Source organism: Berghia stephanieae, chromosome 10 (assembly GCF_034508935.2).
Source record: "Berghia stephanieae isolate SIO BIC M18660-M18661 chromosome 10, UCSD_Bste_1.3, whole genome shotgun sequence".
NCBI classification, from domain to species: domain Eukaryota; kingdom Metazoa; phylum Mollusca; class Gastropoda; order Nudibranchia; family Aeolidiidae; genus Berghia; species Berghia stephanieae.
The window spans coordinates 15839785-15860177 of NC_088369.1; the positions used below are offsets into that span (position 1 = coordinate 15839785).

The following is a 20393-nucleotide window of genomic DNA, read 5'->3' on the forward strand; positions in this document are numbered from 1 at the left end:
TTCAGTCAATGGATCCATAATTCCCTCCCATAGTCAAAGAGATAATTAGAGTGATTGAGTTGGGTGAGTGTAACTGTTGTAACAGTAACATCTCAGACTCAGATCATTTTGATCAATGAGGCAAAACTATATATTCAGAGTACTAGTCTCATACGATTGACAGTCATATCAGCAACACCAGATCCATGTAATGGGCATAACTATATATTCAGAGTCCAAGTTCCATCATATATGGTAATATCAGACCCACTAACTATTCTAGTCTAGCTACCTAGCAATAGCAATGACTATCTACTATCTATCTATTATCTATCAACTGTTCAAGTTCAAGTTGTGAAATTGACGTGACGAGCAAAGGGCCCTCTAGACTTATACACTAGACTAATACAATAAAGTCAATATTTATCAGTTAACCATATAGAAAAAAAAGATATAAATATAAAGCCACAAGCCATAATAAAATAAGAAACAAATCCGAATCAGGATGTCAGTCTGATCACCATATCTGAATCTGTGCGACTCGACAGAGCAAGCACGACAACGGGTCTATCTATCGTCTGCAGGAACTACAGCCAGATGCTAATTCTAAACATTTCTTAAATAATAATTATTACGCAATTATTATTGGTACTTACCACTTTTCAAAGATTTTGGTTCGATAAATTAGCCATAGATCTATCTAGTTATTAAAAGCAATTGAAAGCAGATTCGTACTTTCGATTTTAAAAAATGAAAACAAACCCAATCACTCAATTTGTAAGAGGGCGTCATAAAAAATAGTTCATACTTTCCAGTAAAATTGTTGATAGTTCACTACTTTTTATATATTTTCATATCATTCAAGATATATGAAATATTATTTAAAACTTATGGTCGCCAATTAACCAATTTCATATAAAGTACCGAAATTATAAGAACAGAATCAATTATTGCGCATTCAAGGAAATTGTACCAAGGCAGAAAAGTAGTAGTTTTGCTTGAAATCGTTATCCAACCAATGGCCCCCACTAGCGGGGGCTGAAGATTCGACATGTCGATCCTTTCCAGTATAGTTATCCTTGATTATATATATATATATATATATATATATATATATATATATATATATAGATAGATAGATGGTATGCAGATGACGTCACTCAGGCCTTTGTTATTGTTTTTGCCATCCGCGTTTGTGAGTTGTTCTCACTAAACTGTATTAACCACACTATAAAAGTTCATTGTTACACAGAGTTTGTGTGTTGGTCCGTTATACTTCCGGATGGCAATGTTGTGAACTCCTTGGCCAAGCGCATTCTATCTATCTATCTATCTATATATATATATATATATATATATATATATATATATATATAATATGTGTCTTTGCGTGTTATAATCCCCAACACCAGCATTCGTGCAGCCATCAGTAATTGAACTCATTCTTACTTAATTCAACATAATAAATCTCGAAAATCGAATCCCATAAGATAGATATATATGGTCGATACCACTTGCGGGGTGGGGTTCCGATAGCTCAGTATGTAGAGCACTCGCTTCACACGAAAGGGACCGAGATCGATTCTGGGGGCAGTCGAGATTTTGGTTTTCTGACCCCCCACCCCACCCCTGTCCACCCAGCAGTGAATGGGTTGCTGAGTCTGTTAAAATTGGCGGAAAGTACCTACTACTTTGCGATAGACTAGCGTCCTATGAAAAGGATAGCAAGCAATTTCTATTGTCCATTTTCACGCTATAGAAACGGGGATAAACTTCGGCTCCATGTGCCTCGTGGCTCTGAAGGACTACTACAATGGCACTTGCAAGTGATTTCCTCACAAAATGTTTTAAAAAATAATAAAGTAAAATAAATAAATAAAATTGCCTTTATCCATCCCCAAGGGGACATTTATCTCCAGCGTCTATTCCAAGGGAAGACTAGAATAACCCAGGCGTCAGCTGCAGTGCAGCGCCGCAAAGTGAGCTAGGGCTAGGTGACTTACTTGCACAGCGATGCAGGTAGTCGAACTCGGTACCTTTTGGGGGTACGAAGCAAAGACCGTATCGCTGAGCCACGCCATATTTTTCTCCGATTGACTGGGTGAAGTCGAGATTTTTTATTCCCCCCCCCCCCCAACCACCGCTAATGAGATTAGCGGAAGAGTAGCGTCCGTTGATTTGACGTCACCCATAGTCTGTGACGTCACCGGCGGAAAGTTATTAGAGAGAGAACAACGTTATGTTGGTTGTGCGCATGCGTCTCTCGTCCTCGCTTCCGGTGAAAGCGGCTTGAGACACTTCAAAACCAAATTGACGTTCTCTCTGTAAGGTGATGTCCAATCAAGGGACGCTACTCTTCCGCTAATCTCATTCCATATTAATGTTTTCGTCCAACCAAGTCATCAATCACATGATTTGCTGCTGTCCAACGATTGGATATTTCTTCAGAAATGTAAACACGCTGCTTTGTTTATGAAATTTGTAAAACATACCCATGTGTCAAGCTGAACAAAATGACCAATCGTGATAAAAAAACAAAACAACTGTGAACACTTTTCACTATGTGGGTCAATTTGAGCACATATTCCAATGTGACCAATGACCTCAAGCACATGGAAAGGTAATTTATGTCATGCCCATTTCGGAACAGACGGTATGATTGTGTCTGACACATATTATTGTTATGCACGTATTATTGGGACATGGGAAAGGGGGGGGGGGGAGAGAGAGAGAGAGAGAGAGAGAGAGAGAGAGAGAGAGAAAGAGAGAGAGAGAGAGCGAAAGAGCGAGAGAGATAGATAGATAGATAGATAGAGAAAGAGAGAGAGAGAGAGGGAGAGAGAGAGAGGGAGAGAGATAGAGATAGATATAGAGAGATAGAGAGAGATAGATAGAGAGAGAGGGAGAGAGATAGAGATAGATAGATATATAGAGAGATAGAGATAGATAGAGAGAGAGGGAGAGAGAGAGAGTGATATATATATATATATATATATATATATATAGAGAGAGAGAGAGAGAGAGAGAGAGAGAGAGAGAGGGAGAGAAAGAGAAAGAGAGAAGGGGAGAGAGAGGGAGAGAGAGAGGGAAAAGAGAAGAGAGAGAGAGAGAGGGAGAGAGAGAGAGAGAGAGGGAGAGAGAGAGAGAGAGAGGGAGAGAGCGAGAGGGAGGGAGAGAGGGACCTATAAGTGACCTATCTATGTCCATTGAGTTGTCCAACAAGATAATAACGATGATAATTGACAGATTTTTGACCTGTCTGGACATTGTCCACTCAACGTGTCATCGTGTCACACAGTAACAACAACAACAACAACAAGACACACACACACACACACACACACAAAGAAAAAAAGCTCTTTATACAGAACTAATAGATAGTATGCGCTTGGCTAAGAAGCTCATAACATTGCCATCCGGAAGTATAACGGACCAACACACAAAACTGTGTGTATCCATGAACGTTTACAGTCGGGTTAATACAGTTCAGTGAGCATTACTCATAAACGTGGATGGCAAAAAAAAAACCAACAACAAAGACCTGAGTGACGTCATCTTCGAACTATCTATATTATTAGCCACTGAAATAAGTCACTGAAATGTCTCACTGGCCCTTCCTTCCAAAACACCGTCGATTGGAATTGTAAAACTGGACTGCATTGTCACCATCGTTAAGTTAGTTATAGATAGTATGCGCTTGGCTAAGAAATTCACAACATTGCCATCCGGAAGTAAAACTGGTCAACGCACAAAACTGTGTGTAACCATGATCGTTTATAGTCTAGTTAATACAGTTTAGTGAGAATTACTCATAAACGCGGATGGCAAAATAACAATAACAAAGACCCGAGTGACGTCAACTTCGAACTATCTATAGCCTGACACTGAAACCCAAAAAGACTGGAATTTTGACGTCATTATTTGGTTTTTGCACCGCCGAGTGAGTTGTCGTTAGTGGAGCTCAAGGAAACAAGTTATTTCATTGGTTGAACTATTGAATACAACTCACGATTTGTTTTCTTTTGTGGCAAAAGACTGGCATTTTGACGTTATTTTTTGGTCAGTATCAGGCCATAACTTTACGAAGGCCACGCTAAAACCTTCTAGGACTGGCAGTTTGACGTCATTTTTTAGGTTTGTGTAGCGTCTAGTGAGTTGTCGTTAGTAGAGCTCAAGGAAACAAATTATTTCATTCGTTGAACTATTGAATACAACTCACGATTTGTTTTCTTTTGTGGCAAAAGACTGGCCTTTTGACGTCATTTTTTGGTCAGTGTAAGGCTATAACCATACACGATCATGGTTACACAAAGTTTTGTGTTTCGGTTCGTTACACTTCCGGATGACAATGTTGTGAACTCCTTAGCCAAGCGCATACTGTCTATAACAGGCAAACACACAAAACTATGTGTAACCTTGAACGTTTATAGTCTGGCTAATACAGTTTAGTGATAATTACTCACAATCGCGGATGGCAAAACAAACAAACAAAAAACGGTAACACAGACCAGAGTGACGTCAACTTCATTCTACCCATAATCTAGCGATGACTACGGTCCAGCCATGAGTTTACGGACGAAGGCTACTTTTAATGGGCCCGATCTATATGACCTTTACATGTACTCGAGGTCGTTGGTCACATTGCAAAGTGTGCTCAAAATGACCCACATAGTGAAAAGTATTCACAGCTTTTAAAATCTCAAGAATCACGATTGGTCATTTTGTTCAGAATGACACATGAGTATGTGTACAATTTTCATAAACAAAACAGCTTGTTTACATTTGTTGTGAAGAAGCATCCAATCGTTGGACAGCAACAAATCATGTGATTGATGACTGGGTTGGACGAAAACATGAATATAGATAGTGTGCGCTTGGCTAAGAAGCTCATAACATTGTCATCCGGTAGTATAACGGACCAACTAACAAAACTGTGTGTATCCATGAACTTTTATAGTCTGGTTAATACAGTTTAGTGAGAACAACTCACAAACGCGGATGGCAAAAACAATAACAAAGGCCCGAGTGACGTCATCTGCGTACTATCTATACAGTTTAGTGAGAAGTACTCACAAACGCGGATGGCAAAAACAATAACAAAGGCCCGAGTGACGTCATCTTCGAACTATCTATACATTAATACCATACAGACGCGACGGGTCACATTTATTATAGAGGGCATCGTTTTCCTGGGACGAGGGATTAAATCTAACTAGACAGTGGATTGCCTCCCACTGACACGCATTAGCCCAGAGGTCAACTCCACGCATACTAACTACATACAAGATAGATCCCAATTTACGACGCATGATTACAGTACAAAGCCACTCTTTTCATTACCATCCGTTGACCTAACTGCACTCTCTTTCAAAAGAACCGGATACAGTGAAAGTAGATAGTATGATCTGATTCAGACCGTAGTCATCGTAAAGTTATGGCCTGATACTGACCAAAAGATGACGTCAAAATGCCAGTCTTTTGCCACAAAAGAAAACAAATCGTGAGTTGTATTCAATAGTTCAACCAATGAAATAACTTGTTTCCATGAGCACTACTAACGACAACTCACTAGGCGGTGCAAAAACCAAATAATGACGTCATAATGCCAGTCTTTTTGGATTTCAGTGTCAGTGACTTAACGATGGCTACGTTCAGACCGTAGCTGTCCATCGTGAGCTTATAGCCTGACACTGACCAGAAAGTTACGTCGAAAGACACGTCTTTGGTCGCAAAAGAAAACAAATCGTGAGTTGTATTCAATAGTTCAACCAATGGAATCTCTTGTTTCCTTGAGCTCTACTTACGACAACCCACTAAACGCTGAACAGACTTTAAAAATGACGCCAAACTGTCCTAGAAGGTTCTAGCGTATTTATCGTTAACTTATAGATAATATGCGCTTGCCTAAGAAGCTCATAACATTGCCATACGGACCAACACACAAAACTGTGTGTATCCATGAACGTTTATAGTCGGGTTAAAACAGTTCAGTGAGCATTACTCTTAAATGCGGATGGCAAAAAACAATAACAAAGACGTGATTGACGTCATCTTCGAACTATCTATAGCCTGAAACTGACCAAAAACGACGTCAAAATGCCAATCTTTGGCCACAAAAGAAAACAAATCGTGAGTTGTATTCAATAGTTCAACAAGTGGGACCACGTGTTTCCATGAGCACTATAGATAGCTCGAAGATGACGTCAATCAGGCCTTTGTTATTGTTTTTTTGACATCCGCGTTTATGAGTAATGCTCACTGAACTGTATTAACCCGACTATAAACGTTCATGGACACACATAGTTTTGTGTGTTGGTCCGTTATACATCCGGATGGCAATGTTATGAGCTTCTTAGTCAAGCGCATACTATCTATAGATAGTTCGAAGATGACGTCACTCCTTGGCCAAGCGCATTCTATCTATAGATAGTATGCAGATGACGCCACTCAGGCCTTTGTTATTGTTTTTGCCATCCGCGTTTGTGAGTTGTTCTCACTAAACTGTATTAACCAGACTATAAAAGTTCATGGTTACACAGAGTTTGTGTGTTGGTCCGTTATACTTCCGGATGGCAATGTTGTGAACTCCTTGGCCAAGCGCATTCTATCTTCACAACATTGCCATCCGGAAGTATAACGGACCAACACACAAACTCTGTGTAACCATGAACTTTTATAGTCTGGTTAATACAGTTTAGTGAGAACAACTCACAAACGCGGATGGCAAAAACAATAACAAAGGCCTGAGTGACGTCATCTGCATACTATCTATATATAAATGTCATTATTCTTTATTATCAATATCCATATCCACACTTACTCTAGTTCCGCCTCAGATCGTGCAGATAATACGGAAGTAAAAGATAAAATAATTACAAACAAATATTACGCATGCCCGGCAATACCGGATCTTACGCATAAAAGGTCAACCTAACCTCAACAACAATAATAGGGAATGAGATTAGCGGAAGAGTAGCGTCCCTTGGTTGGACGTCACCCATAGTTTTTGACGTCACCGGCCGAAAAGTTATTAGAGAGAGAACGTCATGTTGGTTGTGCGCATGCGTCTCTCGTCCTCTCGGAAGAAAGAACTTTGTTTTGTCAAAAACTCGCAGGAAGTCCCAGGTTTGAGAGGTTTTTTAAAAAATTTGTTGCCAAGATGATGGTTGTTTTAATCAATCAATATTCAATGAACACGTTTTCTGGCCAAATTTTTAACTACGATCATTTTCATAAAGCATAGAATAGTTTTTTGTTCTTACAAATAAAACGGAAAAAACCCCGCCTTTTTAAAGGTATATTTGACGGCCCGATAGCTCAGTTGGTAGATCACTCGCTTCACAATCAAAGGAACCAAGATCGATCGATGGATCCCGAGCGCTGTCGAGATTTTTTTTTCTGCCCCCCCCCCCCTCCATCATCCCGTCCACACCCAGCAGTGATTGGGTAGCTGGGTCTGTTAGATCTGGCGGAAAGTACTTTGCGATAGACTAGCGTCCTGTCCGAAGGGTAGCAAGCAATAGTTATTGTCCATTTCACGCTATAGAAACCGGAATAAAGTCCGGCTCCATGGGCCCAATGGCTCTGAAAAGACTTTAATATACATCAATCGATTATAATTATAATAATCCACGGGTTTGGGCCCCGCTTGAGCACTTTAGTTTTAAAAAAATAATGTTCTAGTAGGGAGTTTGGGAGGGGGAGACTTTAACAACAAAAGAAAAACGTTTCCCCCCTCCCAAATCCCCTACTAGAACATTATAAAAAAAAAACAAGAATATTGAGGATGTAGGAGCTTTCGGAAGGTCTCACTAATATTAAGTTCCTGCTAACCCTACCTGGCTTATTCCACTGTTTTGTTTTACGCATTATAATAAAATGTGACCCTTTGCCTCAAAACGGTATTAAGTCGGAATGGTTAAGATGTTGAAAATTGAATTTATAGCCAGAAATATCAGACTTGTGTTGAGTTTATATCCTTTATTGAGGAGAATGGCAACCACATTTTAGGGTGCTAATGTCAACAATTTATATTTTTGACCAGTTTAACATTAAATTCGCCTTTTAAGTATATGGTTCGTTCGGAAATAATACCGTTTTGAGACGATGGTCACAAATTTAGTAAAGGAGTGGAAAATACACAACGGATGGTCTTATGTGTTATTAGCGGAAGCGGAAATAAGTTTGTTAGGGGAAGCGGAAATGCAGCGATTTGACGAGACTGACTGTTGATACATACGACTTAAATTAATTCTGAATTGCGACGAACATGATGGTTGCAGTTGCAGTTTCCGTCAAATAATTAGCGTAAACTGATGGAATAGTAAACAGTGTTATTACTAATTAATTAGGAAGGAAATGAGGGGAGATTTGTCGAGGTGTTGATGAGTATAAAAATGGTGAAATCGTAAATATCTTGCTATTCCATTTGATTGTTGTCTTTACATTGATGGTATCTTTACAATGTTACCCGATCTCAAAGTTATAATACAAGATAAGGAGGTATTATTATTATTATTATTATTATTATTATTATTATTATTATTATTATTATTATTATTATTATTATTATTATTATTATTATTATTATTATTATATTATTATTATTTTTATTTATTATTATTATTATTATTATTATTATTATTATTATTATTATATTATTATTATATTATTATATCATTATTTTATATATTATTATTATTATTATTATTATTATTATTATTATTATTATTATTCATCATCTTCATCATCATATACATCATCATCATTATCTTTTATTTTCATATATTCATTACTTATCATCATTATTATTATTATTATTTATTATTATTATATTATTATTATTATTATATTATTATTATTATATTATTATTATTATTATTATTATTATTATTATTATTATTATTATTATTATTATTATTATATTATTATTATTATTATTATTATTATTATTATTATTATTATTATTATTATTATTATTATTATTATTATTATTATATTATTATTATTATTATTATTATTTTATTATTATTATTATTATTTTATTATTATCATATTATTTATTATTATATTATTTTAATTTTTTTTTAAATATCCACAGCTTCAAGTAAAACACTGTTGAGTGTCGTATTGCCAGATATGCATTCTTCTACTACGGAAACCCAATCCGCTTCCGACTACATCAGTAACAGAACCACCAGCACCACCACCACCACTTCTACCACCACCACTATCACCAACCCCACCAACCCCATCACCACCACCGACAGCAATAACATTATTCAGAAACAGCCTTCAGAGTCTTTCAGACGTCATCTCTTCACGATGACGTCATTAAGTTACTACGTCAGACTGCTCATCGTGACGTCATTGATGGAGGTAGTGACGTGTAACATGAGAGAGATGATGATGTTTCAGACGATGTGCAATGACGATTACGCCCATGTTGGATCGTTGTCCACGGATTGCAATAAATTCCACATATGTTCTCAGGGGATTTCACTCGGATTCTCGTGTCCTCAGGTACTGTCGTCCCCCCCCTATTTACTCTAATCTTTTATTATAGAGGAGAACCTTAACAGGCTTCATCCATGTCTAGTTCTACATGTTACGTATTGCTGTTGGTACGGGCGTAACCATCGTTAACGTATAAATAGTATGCGCTTGGCCAAGATGCTCATAACATTGCCATCCGAAAGTATAACGGACCAACACACAAAACTGTGTGTATCCATGAACGATTATAGTCAGGTTAAAATACAGTTCAGTGGGCATTACTCATAAACGCGGATGGCAAAAAACAATAACAAAGACCTGAGTGACGTCATCTTCGAACTATCTATAGCCTGATACTAAGACCCACTTAAGACCGTAGCCATCGTTAACTTATAGCCTGACACTGAGCAAAAAATGACGTCAAAATACCAGTTTTTGCCCACAAAAGAAAACAAATCGTGAGTTGTATTAAACCATAGCCATCGTTATGTTATAGCCTGATACTGAAATCCAAAAGGACTGGCAGTTTGACGTCATTATTTGGTTTTTGCACCGTCTAGTGAGTTGTCGTTAGTAGAGCTCATGGAAACAAGTCATTTCATTGGTTGAACTATTGAATACAACTCACGATTTGTTTTCTTTTGTGGCAAAAGACTGGCATTTTGACGTCATTTTTTGGTCAGTATCAGGCCATAACTTTACGAAGGCCACGCTAAAACCTTCTAGGACTGGCATTTTGACGTCATTTTTTGGTCAGTGTCAGGCCATAACTTTACGAAGGCCACGATTAAACGGGGTGTGCAGAAAAACAATCTCGACTGCACCCGGGATCGATCTCGGCCCCTTTAAGTGCGAAGCGAGTGCCCTACAAATTGAGCTTTAAATTAAGTTTAAATTGAGCTTTATATAGAGCAATATCCACTAAATGTGCTCAAAGCGCTTTACAAGGGGTCCCTGATCAACAGCAACATTGAGGACGGGACATGACGCCTGTTCGGCGATATTACAATTTTTCCGACAAAGACAACGCTGTTAACGGCCAGATACTCATTTTACACCTGAGTACAGTGAGAGAATGTGAGTAAAGAGCCTTTTTCAAGGACTCAACTATGCGCCGAGCGCGAGGCTCGAACCCAGGACGTAGCTTAGTGGTACGGTTTTTGCTTCTTACCCGAAAGGTACAGAGTTTGATAACCTGACGCTGTGGTGTGTGACCTTGAGCAAGTCACCTTGCCATAGCTCAATTTGAGGCGCTACACTGCGGCTGACGCCTTGGTTATTCCAGTCTTCCCTTGGAATAGACCATAGAGACAAATTTCCCCTATGGGATGAATAAAGGGAATTTTATTTTTAAAAAAATTTATTATGCGCTACTAGGGAGGATGGAATAATTATATACAGTTCTTATTTGTTGTGCGCCTATGTCGTGGTCTAGTGGTATGACACTCGCTATCGGATCAGAAGGTCCTGGGTTCGAGCCTCGCACGGCGCATAGTTGAGTCCTTGGAAAAGGCTCTTTACTCTCATTCTGTCACCGTACTGAGGTGTAAAATGAGTACTTGGTTGTTAACAGCGTTGTCCCTGTCCGAAATATAAAAAAATGTAATATCGCCTAACAGGCGTCATGTCTCGTTCTACATGTTACGTGTTGCTGTTGGTCAGGGTCCCCTCGTAAAGCGCTCTGAACACGCTTAGTGGATATTGCGCTATATAAAATCTCATATTTATTCTTTTTAACACGCTTCAACAGTCGTGACGTCACTTCCCTCGTAATGACGCATGATAACTTAGTAACTGGCTCTAAGCTATCGGAACAATGGCGGACGCCCTTATGAAATATTTCTCCGACGAGCATAAAAGCGTATTCAGAGGAGAAGAAAAAAACATTATAAATTTGATCATATTTGACTTTTACACATTCTGATCACAGCACATATGAAAATTTCTAGTCAGCATGAAGAATAAAAAGTACCGATTTTCTTTGTTTAGAACCACGATGGCCGCCATTGCTGGAGGGTAACGCCATTGTCTATGTCAAAAATAAAATGTCATCACGCCTTATAGGCGACATGTTTTGTCTTACATAATATCCTTAAGTGGTGCTGTTAGGTTGGGACCCGCTGTAAAGCGTTTTGAACGCTTTTAATAGACATCACGCTATATATATATATATATATATATATATATATATATATATATATATATAGGTTCACAAGCCAACGTTTCTTGCTTCCAAAATTTCATTTTACTTTTTAAAAAAATTGAAATTCGTATATTCTTACATATAATATTATTCTCTCTTCCTCCTTCTACTCCTCCTCTCTCTCTCTCTCTCTCTCTCTCTCTCTCTCTCTCTTCTCCTCCTGTCTCTCTCTCTCTCTCTCTCTCTCTCTCTCTCTCTCTCTCTCTCTCTCCCGGTTTTCTAGCCTTAAGTCAGCAGTATATATTGTATTCTTTTTATTTTTTCAGGGATATATATTTAACGACTTCGTGATGAGGTGTCATTTACCATCTAATGCAGACAAGGCGAGATGTTCTAATATCTTACTGGGTGAGTCACAATTAAAACATCTTTTTCATAATACATATTGTTGTTGCCAAAAGAGAGTTCGAGGATGACGTTACTCAGGTCTTTGTTATTGTTTTTTGCCATCCGCGTTCATGAGTAATGCTCACTGAACTGTACTAACCTGACTATAAACGTTCATGGATACACACAGTTTTGTGTGTTGATTCGTCATACTTCCGGGTGGCAATGTTATGAGCTTCTTAGCCAAGCGCATACTGTCTATAATGCTGCCGTTTTATTAAAGAACACAGTATGTGCTATTTGTGACCCTTCGTCTCAAAACGGTATTATGTCGGAATGAATAAGATGCTGTAAATTAAATTTATGGCCAGAAATACCAGACTTGCAATCAGTTTGTATAATTTATTGAAGAGAATGAATTTCGTATCTTAGAATGTTAAATAGCAATAATTCCAATTTTTGATCAGTTTAGCTTTAATTTGGCTTTTTAGTATATGGTTCATCCCGACATAATACCGTTTTGAGACGATGGGTCACATTTGGTTAACGTTGCATATACTGTGTTTTTAAAAACAACGACAGAATATGTGTCAGTGAGTGCATGACATAATCAGTCGGAAGGTGAACCTTTTTGACTTGCATAGTTTTTGCATTTTCTGAATGAATATGATGCTACCCAAAACAATTTAATTTTTATTTGAAGTAAATCGGACGATTTTTTCATGAAGTTATGGTCAGATGTATGGGAAAGGTATCCAAAAACTTTTCTCAAATTTCATACTTTTTCAACTTGACTAGCTGTAAAAATTATTTAGAAGTGAAAATAATCTTTGATATTTCCCAAAGATGTACAAAAAGGGCACATTCATATGACAAGAACCCATTCTTTGATAATTATTAACTGACCTTCTAACTAAACTTGGCAAATATCTCAGTTCAAAGTTTTTCACCATCCGACTGATTACGTAAGTAATTCAGTGTAACATTTATTGAAATCTAAACATTTCATAGTTTAACCTGATAACCGAAAACATGAGCTATTACCATTAGACACTCGTCTCAGTTAATTATTCTATACTATCTACTGTGCGGCTATGTGGTCTAGTGGTATGACACTCGCTTTCGGATCGGAAGGTCCTGGGTTCGAGTCTCGCGCTCGGCGCATAGTTGAGTCCTTGGAAAAGGCTCTTTACTCACATTCTCTCACCGTACCCAGGTGTAAAATGAGTACCTGGCCGTTAACCGTGTTGTCATTGTCCGAAAAATTGTAATATCGCCTAACAGGCGGCACGTCCCGTCCTACATGTTAAATGTTGCTGTTGACCAGGGATCCCTTGTAAAGCGCTTTGAGCACATTTTAGTGGATATTGCGCTATATAAAAGCTCTATTTTTTAAAAAAAATTTTTAACTGTAGTGTGGAAATTGACATAGATCGAGACGAATATTTTGAGCCGTCAACGATCAAAATCGGTCCGGTAATAAAGTCTGTAGATGCGCGCAAAATAATCTGGCAACAAGGCAGCCAGACAGCAGCAGCCTCTTATGGTTTTCATACTACTATGTTATGACTTTCGACCCAATCAGCAAAGTCCGGTCCGCATTCGTGCACCGTCGCAAACCCGCCGGGTAGCATCGTCACAACACACCGTTCGACTAGATGCTCTGCCGTCTCAGGTTCTTGCCCACAGCGGGTACATGTTGGACAGGTAGAAAGACCCCACCGATGAAGCGCACTCGCCGTTAGGCAGCTCCTCGACCGAAGCCAATTCGCAGCTACCCAGTGTCTCCTCTTACTGGTATCAAAGCCTGGCAACTTCTCACCAAGCTTAGAGGATGTTACGTCCCCGCCCCCACGAGGGATTGAATTCGTTAGCCAGACAGCAGATGGCGGCGATTCACAACATCAAATAAATGACCGATCATTCTGCTCTAGCAGATTTTTATAAATGTGACCCTTCGTCTCAAAACGGTATTATGTCGGAATGAATAAGATGCTGTAAATTAAATTTATGGCCAGAAATACCAGATTTGCAATAATTTAGTGAATAGAATGAATACCATATCTTAGAATGCTAAATAGCAATAATTCCAATTGTTGACCAGTTTAGCTTTAATTTGGCTATTTAGTATATGGTTCATCCCGACATAATACCGTTTTGAGACGATGGGCCACAAATAATTATCTGAGTCAACGGGTGATAAAATTTGTGAAGTTGAATGTAAGCTTCAGTGTAATAATATACGAAAACAGATAAAAATGGACGTTTCGGCTTTCCCCTTTATCAACAAAACAGGATGAATGAAACACTACAGACAAATGAGATAATAATATTATATCAAATATTAAATTATATTCTATTACACGATAATGGTATATTAAATTGAAGCTTACATTAAATTTCACATCGTTATTTATTTATTTCTTCGAGCTTCGAGCAGCAACATTTACATTACCCTTGATGTAGAAAAGCGTTGCAAGTTACGCCTATATCAATCTGTAAAAAATAGTTTTATAACGTTAAGATGTGCGAGTAATACGCTTCAACAGTCGTAACGTCCCTTCCCTCGTAATGACGCATGGTAACTTAGTAACTGGCTCTAAACTATCGGAACAATGGCGGACGCCCTTATGAAATATTTCTCCCACGAGCATAAAAGCGTATCCAGAGGAAAAAAAAACCCATTATAAATCTGATCATGTTTTGACTTTTACACATTCTGATCATTATGAAAAGTTCTAGTCAGCATGAAGAATAAAAAGTACCGATTTTCATTGTTTAGAACCACGATGGTCGCCGTTGCTGGGCGACGTGACATCAGACTATTGAATCCAATTGTGATAAGGTTCAGTGTCTGATATTGATGATGTTTTGTGAGGAATCCTCCTCCTTACCTACCCCCCCCCCCCACCGCCCTCCCACACACACACACACACACACACACACACACACACACAAGCATCCATTCGTTGTCAAAATATATGTAACATTACGCGCTCTAGCACACTGCGATAACATTGCAACGTGTGTGTGTTTTGTGTGTGTATATATGTGTGTATATATGTGCGTGTTTGTGTGTGTATATGTGTGTGTGTTTGTGTGTGTGTGTGTGTTGTTGTATCGTGTGACTTTCACATATGTGCCTACTTTTCTTATTTATAAATACACAATAAGCCTACATTGTCATTCTCTAGTCTGATCTCTTGTCATCATGACATGACTAAACGCATTTCTTCAATTTGGCCAGAATTTTTTTTTTTTTTTTATCGATTAAATTAACTCCCAGCTTGTCAAAAGCTCTTAAACCTGAGAATTCCATGGGCCCAAGATATACGACGTGTTTACAAGTTGTTAGTTATTTCAACACTTGAACATTTATATAGTGCAAATATACACTTTCTAAGCGTGCTCAATTCATAGATTCATGAAGTAAAATGTGCGGCTATGTGGTCTAGTGGTATGACACTCGCTTTCGGATCGGAAGGTCCTGGGTTCGAGCCTCGAGGCTCTTTACTCACATTATCTCACCGTACTCAGGTGCAAAATGAGTACCTGACCGATAACAGCGTTGTCTTTGTCCGAAAAATTGTAATATCGCCTAACAGGCGTCATGTCCCGTCCTACATGTTAAATGTTGCTGTTGACCAGTTGTAAAGCGCTTTGAGCACATTAGTGGATATTGCGCTATATAAAGCTCAATTTTTAAAAAAACTAAGTTTTCTGACCAAATAATTTTTATTTAAACAAAAAAAAAAAAAGCATTTTGGCATTGTACGACAGCGGCTACTACTGTCCATTGTTTTAGGTTTTTATTCTTTTTTTATTTATATGTTTCGACGTTTGATGTTTGATGAAACGGAAGTGGGAAACTGTCATGACAGACAGTAGTAGTAGGTGGTATTGCATATTGATGGTTTTATTTACTGGTACTTTAACCCTAACCGAAGACGACAAGAACGAACAATAATAAATTAATGTTGACATCCTAAGTCCGTTTAACTGGGAAACCGTGTAAATGACACGAACCGACTAAATAAAACTAAAACTGATTACCGATTGAAACGAAACGAAATTTTGATGGAGATTGAAATATCGTCGTGGATTACATGTATTATCGTAAGCAACAAATTTAGCAAATATAAGTCTAAAGAATGACAGTAAAGACTTCTCGTGTATTTATAAATAAATTAAATTGAGCTTTTATATAGCGCAATATCCACTAAACGTACTCAAAGCGCTTTACAAGAGGTCCCAGACCAACAGCAACACTTAACACGTAGGACGGGACATGACGCCTGGTATGCGACATTACATTTTTTTCGGACAGAGACAACGCTCTGTTAACGACCAGGTATTCATTTTACACCTGAATTCGTTGAAAGAATGTAAGTAAAGAGCCTTTTCAAAGGACTCAACTATGCGCCGAGTGAGGCTCGAACCCTGGACCTTCCGATCCGAAAGCGAGTGTCATACCACAAAACCACATAGCCGCACTAAAATTGGTTGCCGATTGAAACGAAACGAAATTTTGATGGAGATTGAAATATCGTCGTTGATTTTGTGTGTTATCGTAAGCGACAAATTTCGAAAAAGTAAGTCTAAAGAATGACAGCATAGACGTATCGTGTATTTATAAATAAGAAAGGTACATAAGTAAAAGTCACCATATCGATGATCGGCGAATCAAACCTCTGAGTCTCGATTTTCACGATCGGCGAATCAAACCTCTGAAGTCTCGATTTTCACGATCAGCAAACAAACCTCTGAGTCTCGATTTTCACGATCGGCGAATCAAACCTCTGAGTGTCGATTTTCACGATCGGCGAATCAAACCTCTGAGTCTCGATTTTCACGATCGGCAAACAAACCTCTGAAGTCTACATACATACGATCTTTTCGTACCATGTGTTATTTGATTTGGGGCGGATCTGATGACAGCAGAGGTCTGATCCGCCCAAAATTAAATTAAACATCGTGCGCAAAGCTCGTATGTATCTATGTAGACTTTAGAGGTTTGATACGCCGATCGTGAAAATCGGGACTTCAGAGGTTTGATCCGCCGATCGTGAAAATCGGGACTTCAGAGGTTCGATCCGCCGATATGAATCCAGCAAAAATGGGTGTGTGTGTGTGGGTGTGTGTGTGTGTGTGTGTGTGTGTGTGTGTGTGTGTGTGTGAACGAGTCCCAGGTTCACTCCCCACTGCTGCCTACTTCCCATAACTTTGTCGGGTATCGGCGGGTTTCGTAAAAAAGAAACACCGGTGGTTAACTGGTTAAAAGGGAAGAAAAAAAACCCCTTAAAGTTTCGTATTTGTTTGGACCGACGTGTACATATATACAGGTCTGACAAGCGAACCCACTTATGGGCCTAGATTAACATTGTTGTAATGGACAATTTTTGAGTCTTTTTTTTTTTTTTTTTAGTTGAGATTTCCATTACAACAATGAGATCCCATAAGGAACTGGGTTATCAGACTTGCAAATAAGTGCACGTCGGTTTGTACCCATGGTATTAAGTTGTGTAATGTAAACGATGCCAATAATAGGGTTTAAAGTAAAATGACCAGTCATCTGAAATTAATTTTGTTAGTTTAAGTAAATCTATATATCGACGGGAAAAAAAGGGAGGGGATTGGGGGGGGGGGGTGTTGAGGGAAGTAGGAGAGAGAGAGAGAGAGAGAGCAAGAAAGAGCTAGTTGTGTATATGTCTGCAAGGGAAGGAGAGAGAGAGAGAGAGAGAGAAGAGAGAGAGAGAGAGAGAGAGAGATATCAAGAGATAGCTAGTTGTGTATATGTCTACAAGGGAGAGAGAGAGAGAGAGAGAGAGAGAGAGAGAGAGGGAGAGAGAGAGATCAAGAAAGAGCTAGTTGTGTATATGTCTGCAAGGGAACGAGAGAGAGAGAGAGAGAGAGAGAGAGAGAGAAAGAGAGTGAGAGAGAGAGGTGGGGGAGATAGAGATAGATAGATAGATAGATAGAGAGAGAGAGAGAAGGGAAGGGGGGGGGAATAGAGAGAGAGAGAGATGAAATAAGGTGATGAAGAGATAACTATAAATCGAGAGAGAGAGAGAGAAAGAGAGAGAGAGAGAGGGGGGGGGAGAGAGAGGGAGATAGATAGATAGAGAGAGAGAGGGAGAGAGAGAGAGAGGGGGGGAAGAGGGAGAGAGAGAGAGAGAGGGGGGGGGGAAGAGGGAGAGAGAGAGAGGGAGATAGATAGATAGAGAGAGAGAGAGAGAGAGAGAGAGGGAGAGAGAGAGAGAAGAGGGAGGGTGGGAGGGGGAATAGAGAGACAAAGAGACGAAATAAGAAAAAAAAATAAATAAATAAGAAAAAACCAAAGCTAGAGGTGCCTAAATGAAGATAAAATGGAGATAAAAAAATAAAGTGACTAGATGTGACTCATATATAAGGGAACAACACAAAAATAAGGAGATGAAGTGTTCACTGAAAATCGAAGGCTGGTGAACTGGTGATCACAAATTAATTTTTTTTAAAACATAAAAAATTAACCCAAGTCCCAGTATTTATTTTAAAGGCTAACCCACACAGGAGACTGACTCCGACGACCCGGCACTGCTGTCTTCCGAATGAAGACGTCGGGCACAGACAAAATACTAAGAATAAAGAGAAGAGTCGCTCGACCTACCCATACCAAGCTCGAAAACAAACGGCAGAGGACGTCGGGTGCTTGGTATGGGTAGATCTAGCGGCTCTTCTCTTTTCTTAGTATTTATTTGTCCGTGCTCGACGTCTTTATCCGGAAGACGGCAGAAGACGGCAGTGCCGGGTCGTCGGAGGGAGTCAAGTCTCCGGTGTGGGTTAGCGCTTAATCACCTAAACCAGCCAAATAACCCAGATTGTGATGGAAAGTGTGCGGCTATGTGGTCTTCTGCGTGTGGTATGACATTCGCCTTCGGATTGGAAGGTCCTAGGTTCGAGCCCACCAGCTCTGAGCGGCGCATTATTGAGTCCTCGGAAAAAAGGCTCTCTTTACTTACTCACATTCTCTCACCGTACTCAGATGTAAAATAAGAACCTGGCCGTTAACAGCGTTGTCTCTATTGTCGGGACAAATATGATTATGTAGTATCGTCTAACAGTAACAGGCGTCATGTCTCCTCTTACAAGTTACGTGTTGTTGTTGGTCAAGGACCCCATTGTAAAGCGCGTTGAGCACGTTTAGTGGATATTGCACTCTATATTATAATCTTAAGTTTAAATCCTCTCAAACCAACGCGAATACTGTCCATTACAACAATGTTTGAAAACAATACCATAATTGGATTCAATAGTCTGATGTCACGTCGCCCAGCAGCGGCGAGCAGCGTGGTTCCAAACAAAGAAAATCGGCACTTTTTATTATTCATGCTGGCTAGAACTTTTCATATGTAATGTGATCAGAATGTGTAAAAGTCAAAACATGATCAGATTTATAATGTTTTTTTTCCCCTCTGGTTACGCTTTTATGCTCGTCGGAGAAATATTTCACAAGATCGTCCGCCATTGTTCCGATAGTCTAGACCCAGTTGCTAAGTTACCATGCGCCATTACGAGGGAAGTGACGTCATGACTGTAGAAGCGTATTATTGTGATCGGGTATCAGTATCAGACCTGCAAATAAATAATAGAATATTCTGACTTTTCGGTTTGCCGGAATCCCGTATAACCGATTCGCCGTGCATCCCACAACCTGACCTAATCTACGTACATGTTATGTACATCTCATGTATATCGCTTTATTATGATGTAGATCCTACATACAAGCGCATGGATTTGAAACACATACATCACAATAACCCTGTATACTTTGACACAATTCGATTCAATAGTCTGATGTCACGTCGCCCAGCAACAGCGGCCATATTGGTTCTAAACAAAGAAAATCATTACTTTTTATTCTTCATGCTGGCTGGAACTTTTCATTCCCTTTTCATATGCCTTGTGATAATAATGTGTAAAAGTCAGAACATGATCAAATTTATGGGGTTTTTTTCCCTCTGGATACGCTTTTATGCTCGCCGGAGAAATATTTCATACGGGCGTCCGCCATTGTTCCGATCGTTTAGAGCCAGTGTTACTAAGTTACCATGCGTCATTAGGAAGGAAGTGACGTTACGACTGTTGAAGAGTATTGCAATGATTTTCTGCCAAACAATGCCAAAATAACGTTTACATTTTTGGCCAGGAAAAACCTTTGCGTTTACTTCATTTATAAATAACATGTAAACCCTTCTTCAGCCAAACACAAATGTGACCCATCGTCTCAAAACGGTATTATGTCGGAACGAGCTAAATGCTTAAGAGCCGAATTTAATGTTAAACTGGTCCAAAATATAAATTGTTGACATCAGCACCCTAAAATATAGTTGCCATTCTCTTCAATAAATGA

At 38.9% G+C, this 20393-nt stretch overlaps 1 protein-coding gene across 2 annotated transcripts in view; it reads left to right on the plus strand.

Moving 5' to 3' along the window:
- Nucleotides 1-20393, plus strand: part of LOC144980717 (uncharacterized) — an 81542-nt gene that overhangs the window by 40746 nt on the left and 20403 nt on the right. For both annotated transcript variants that reach the window (XM_078928438.1, XM_078928436.1), the window contains exons 2-3: nt 9080-9501; nt 11944-12025. In XM_078928438.1, the coding sequence (XP_078784564.1) occupies nt 9080-9501; nt 11944-12025 (504 nt within the window). The remainder of the gene's footprint in view (nt 1-9079; nt 9502-11943; nt 12026-20393) is intronic.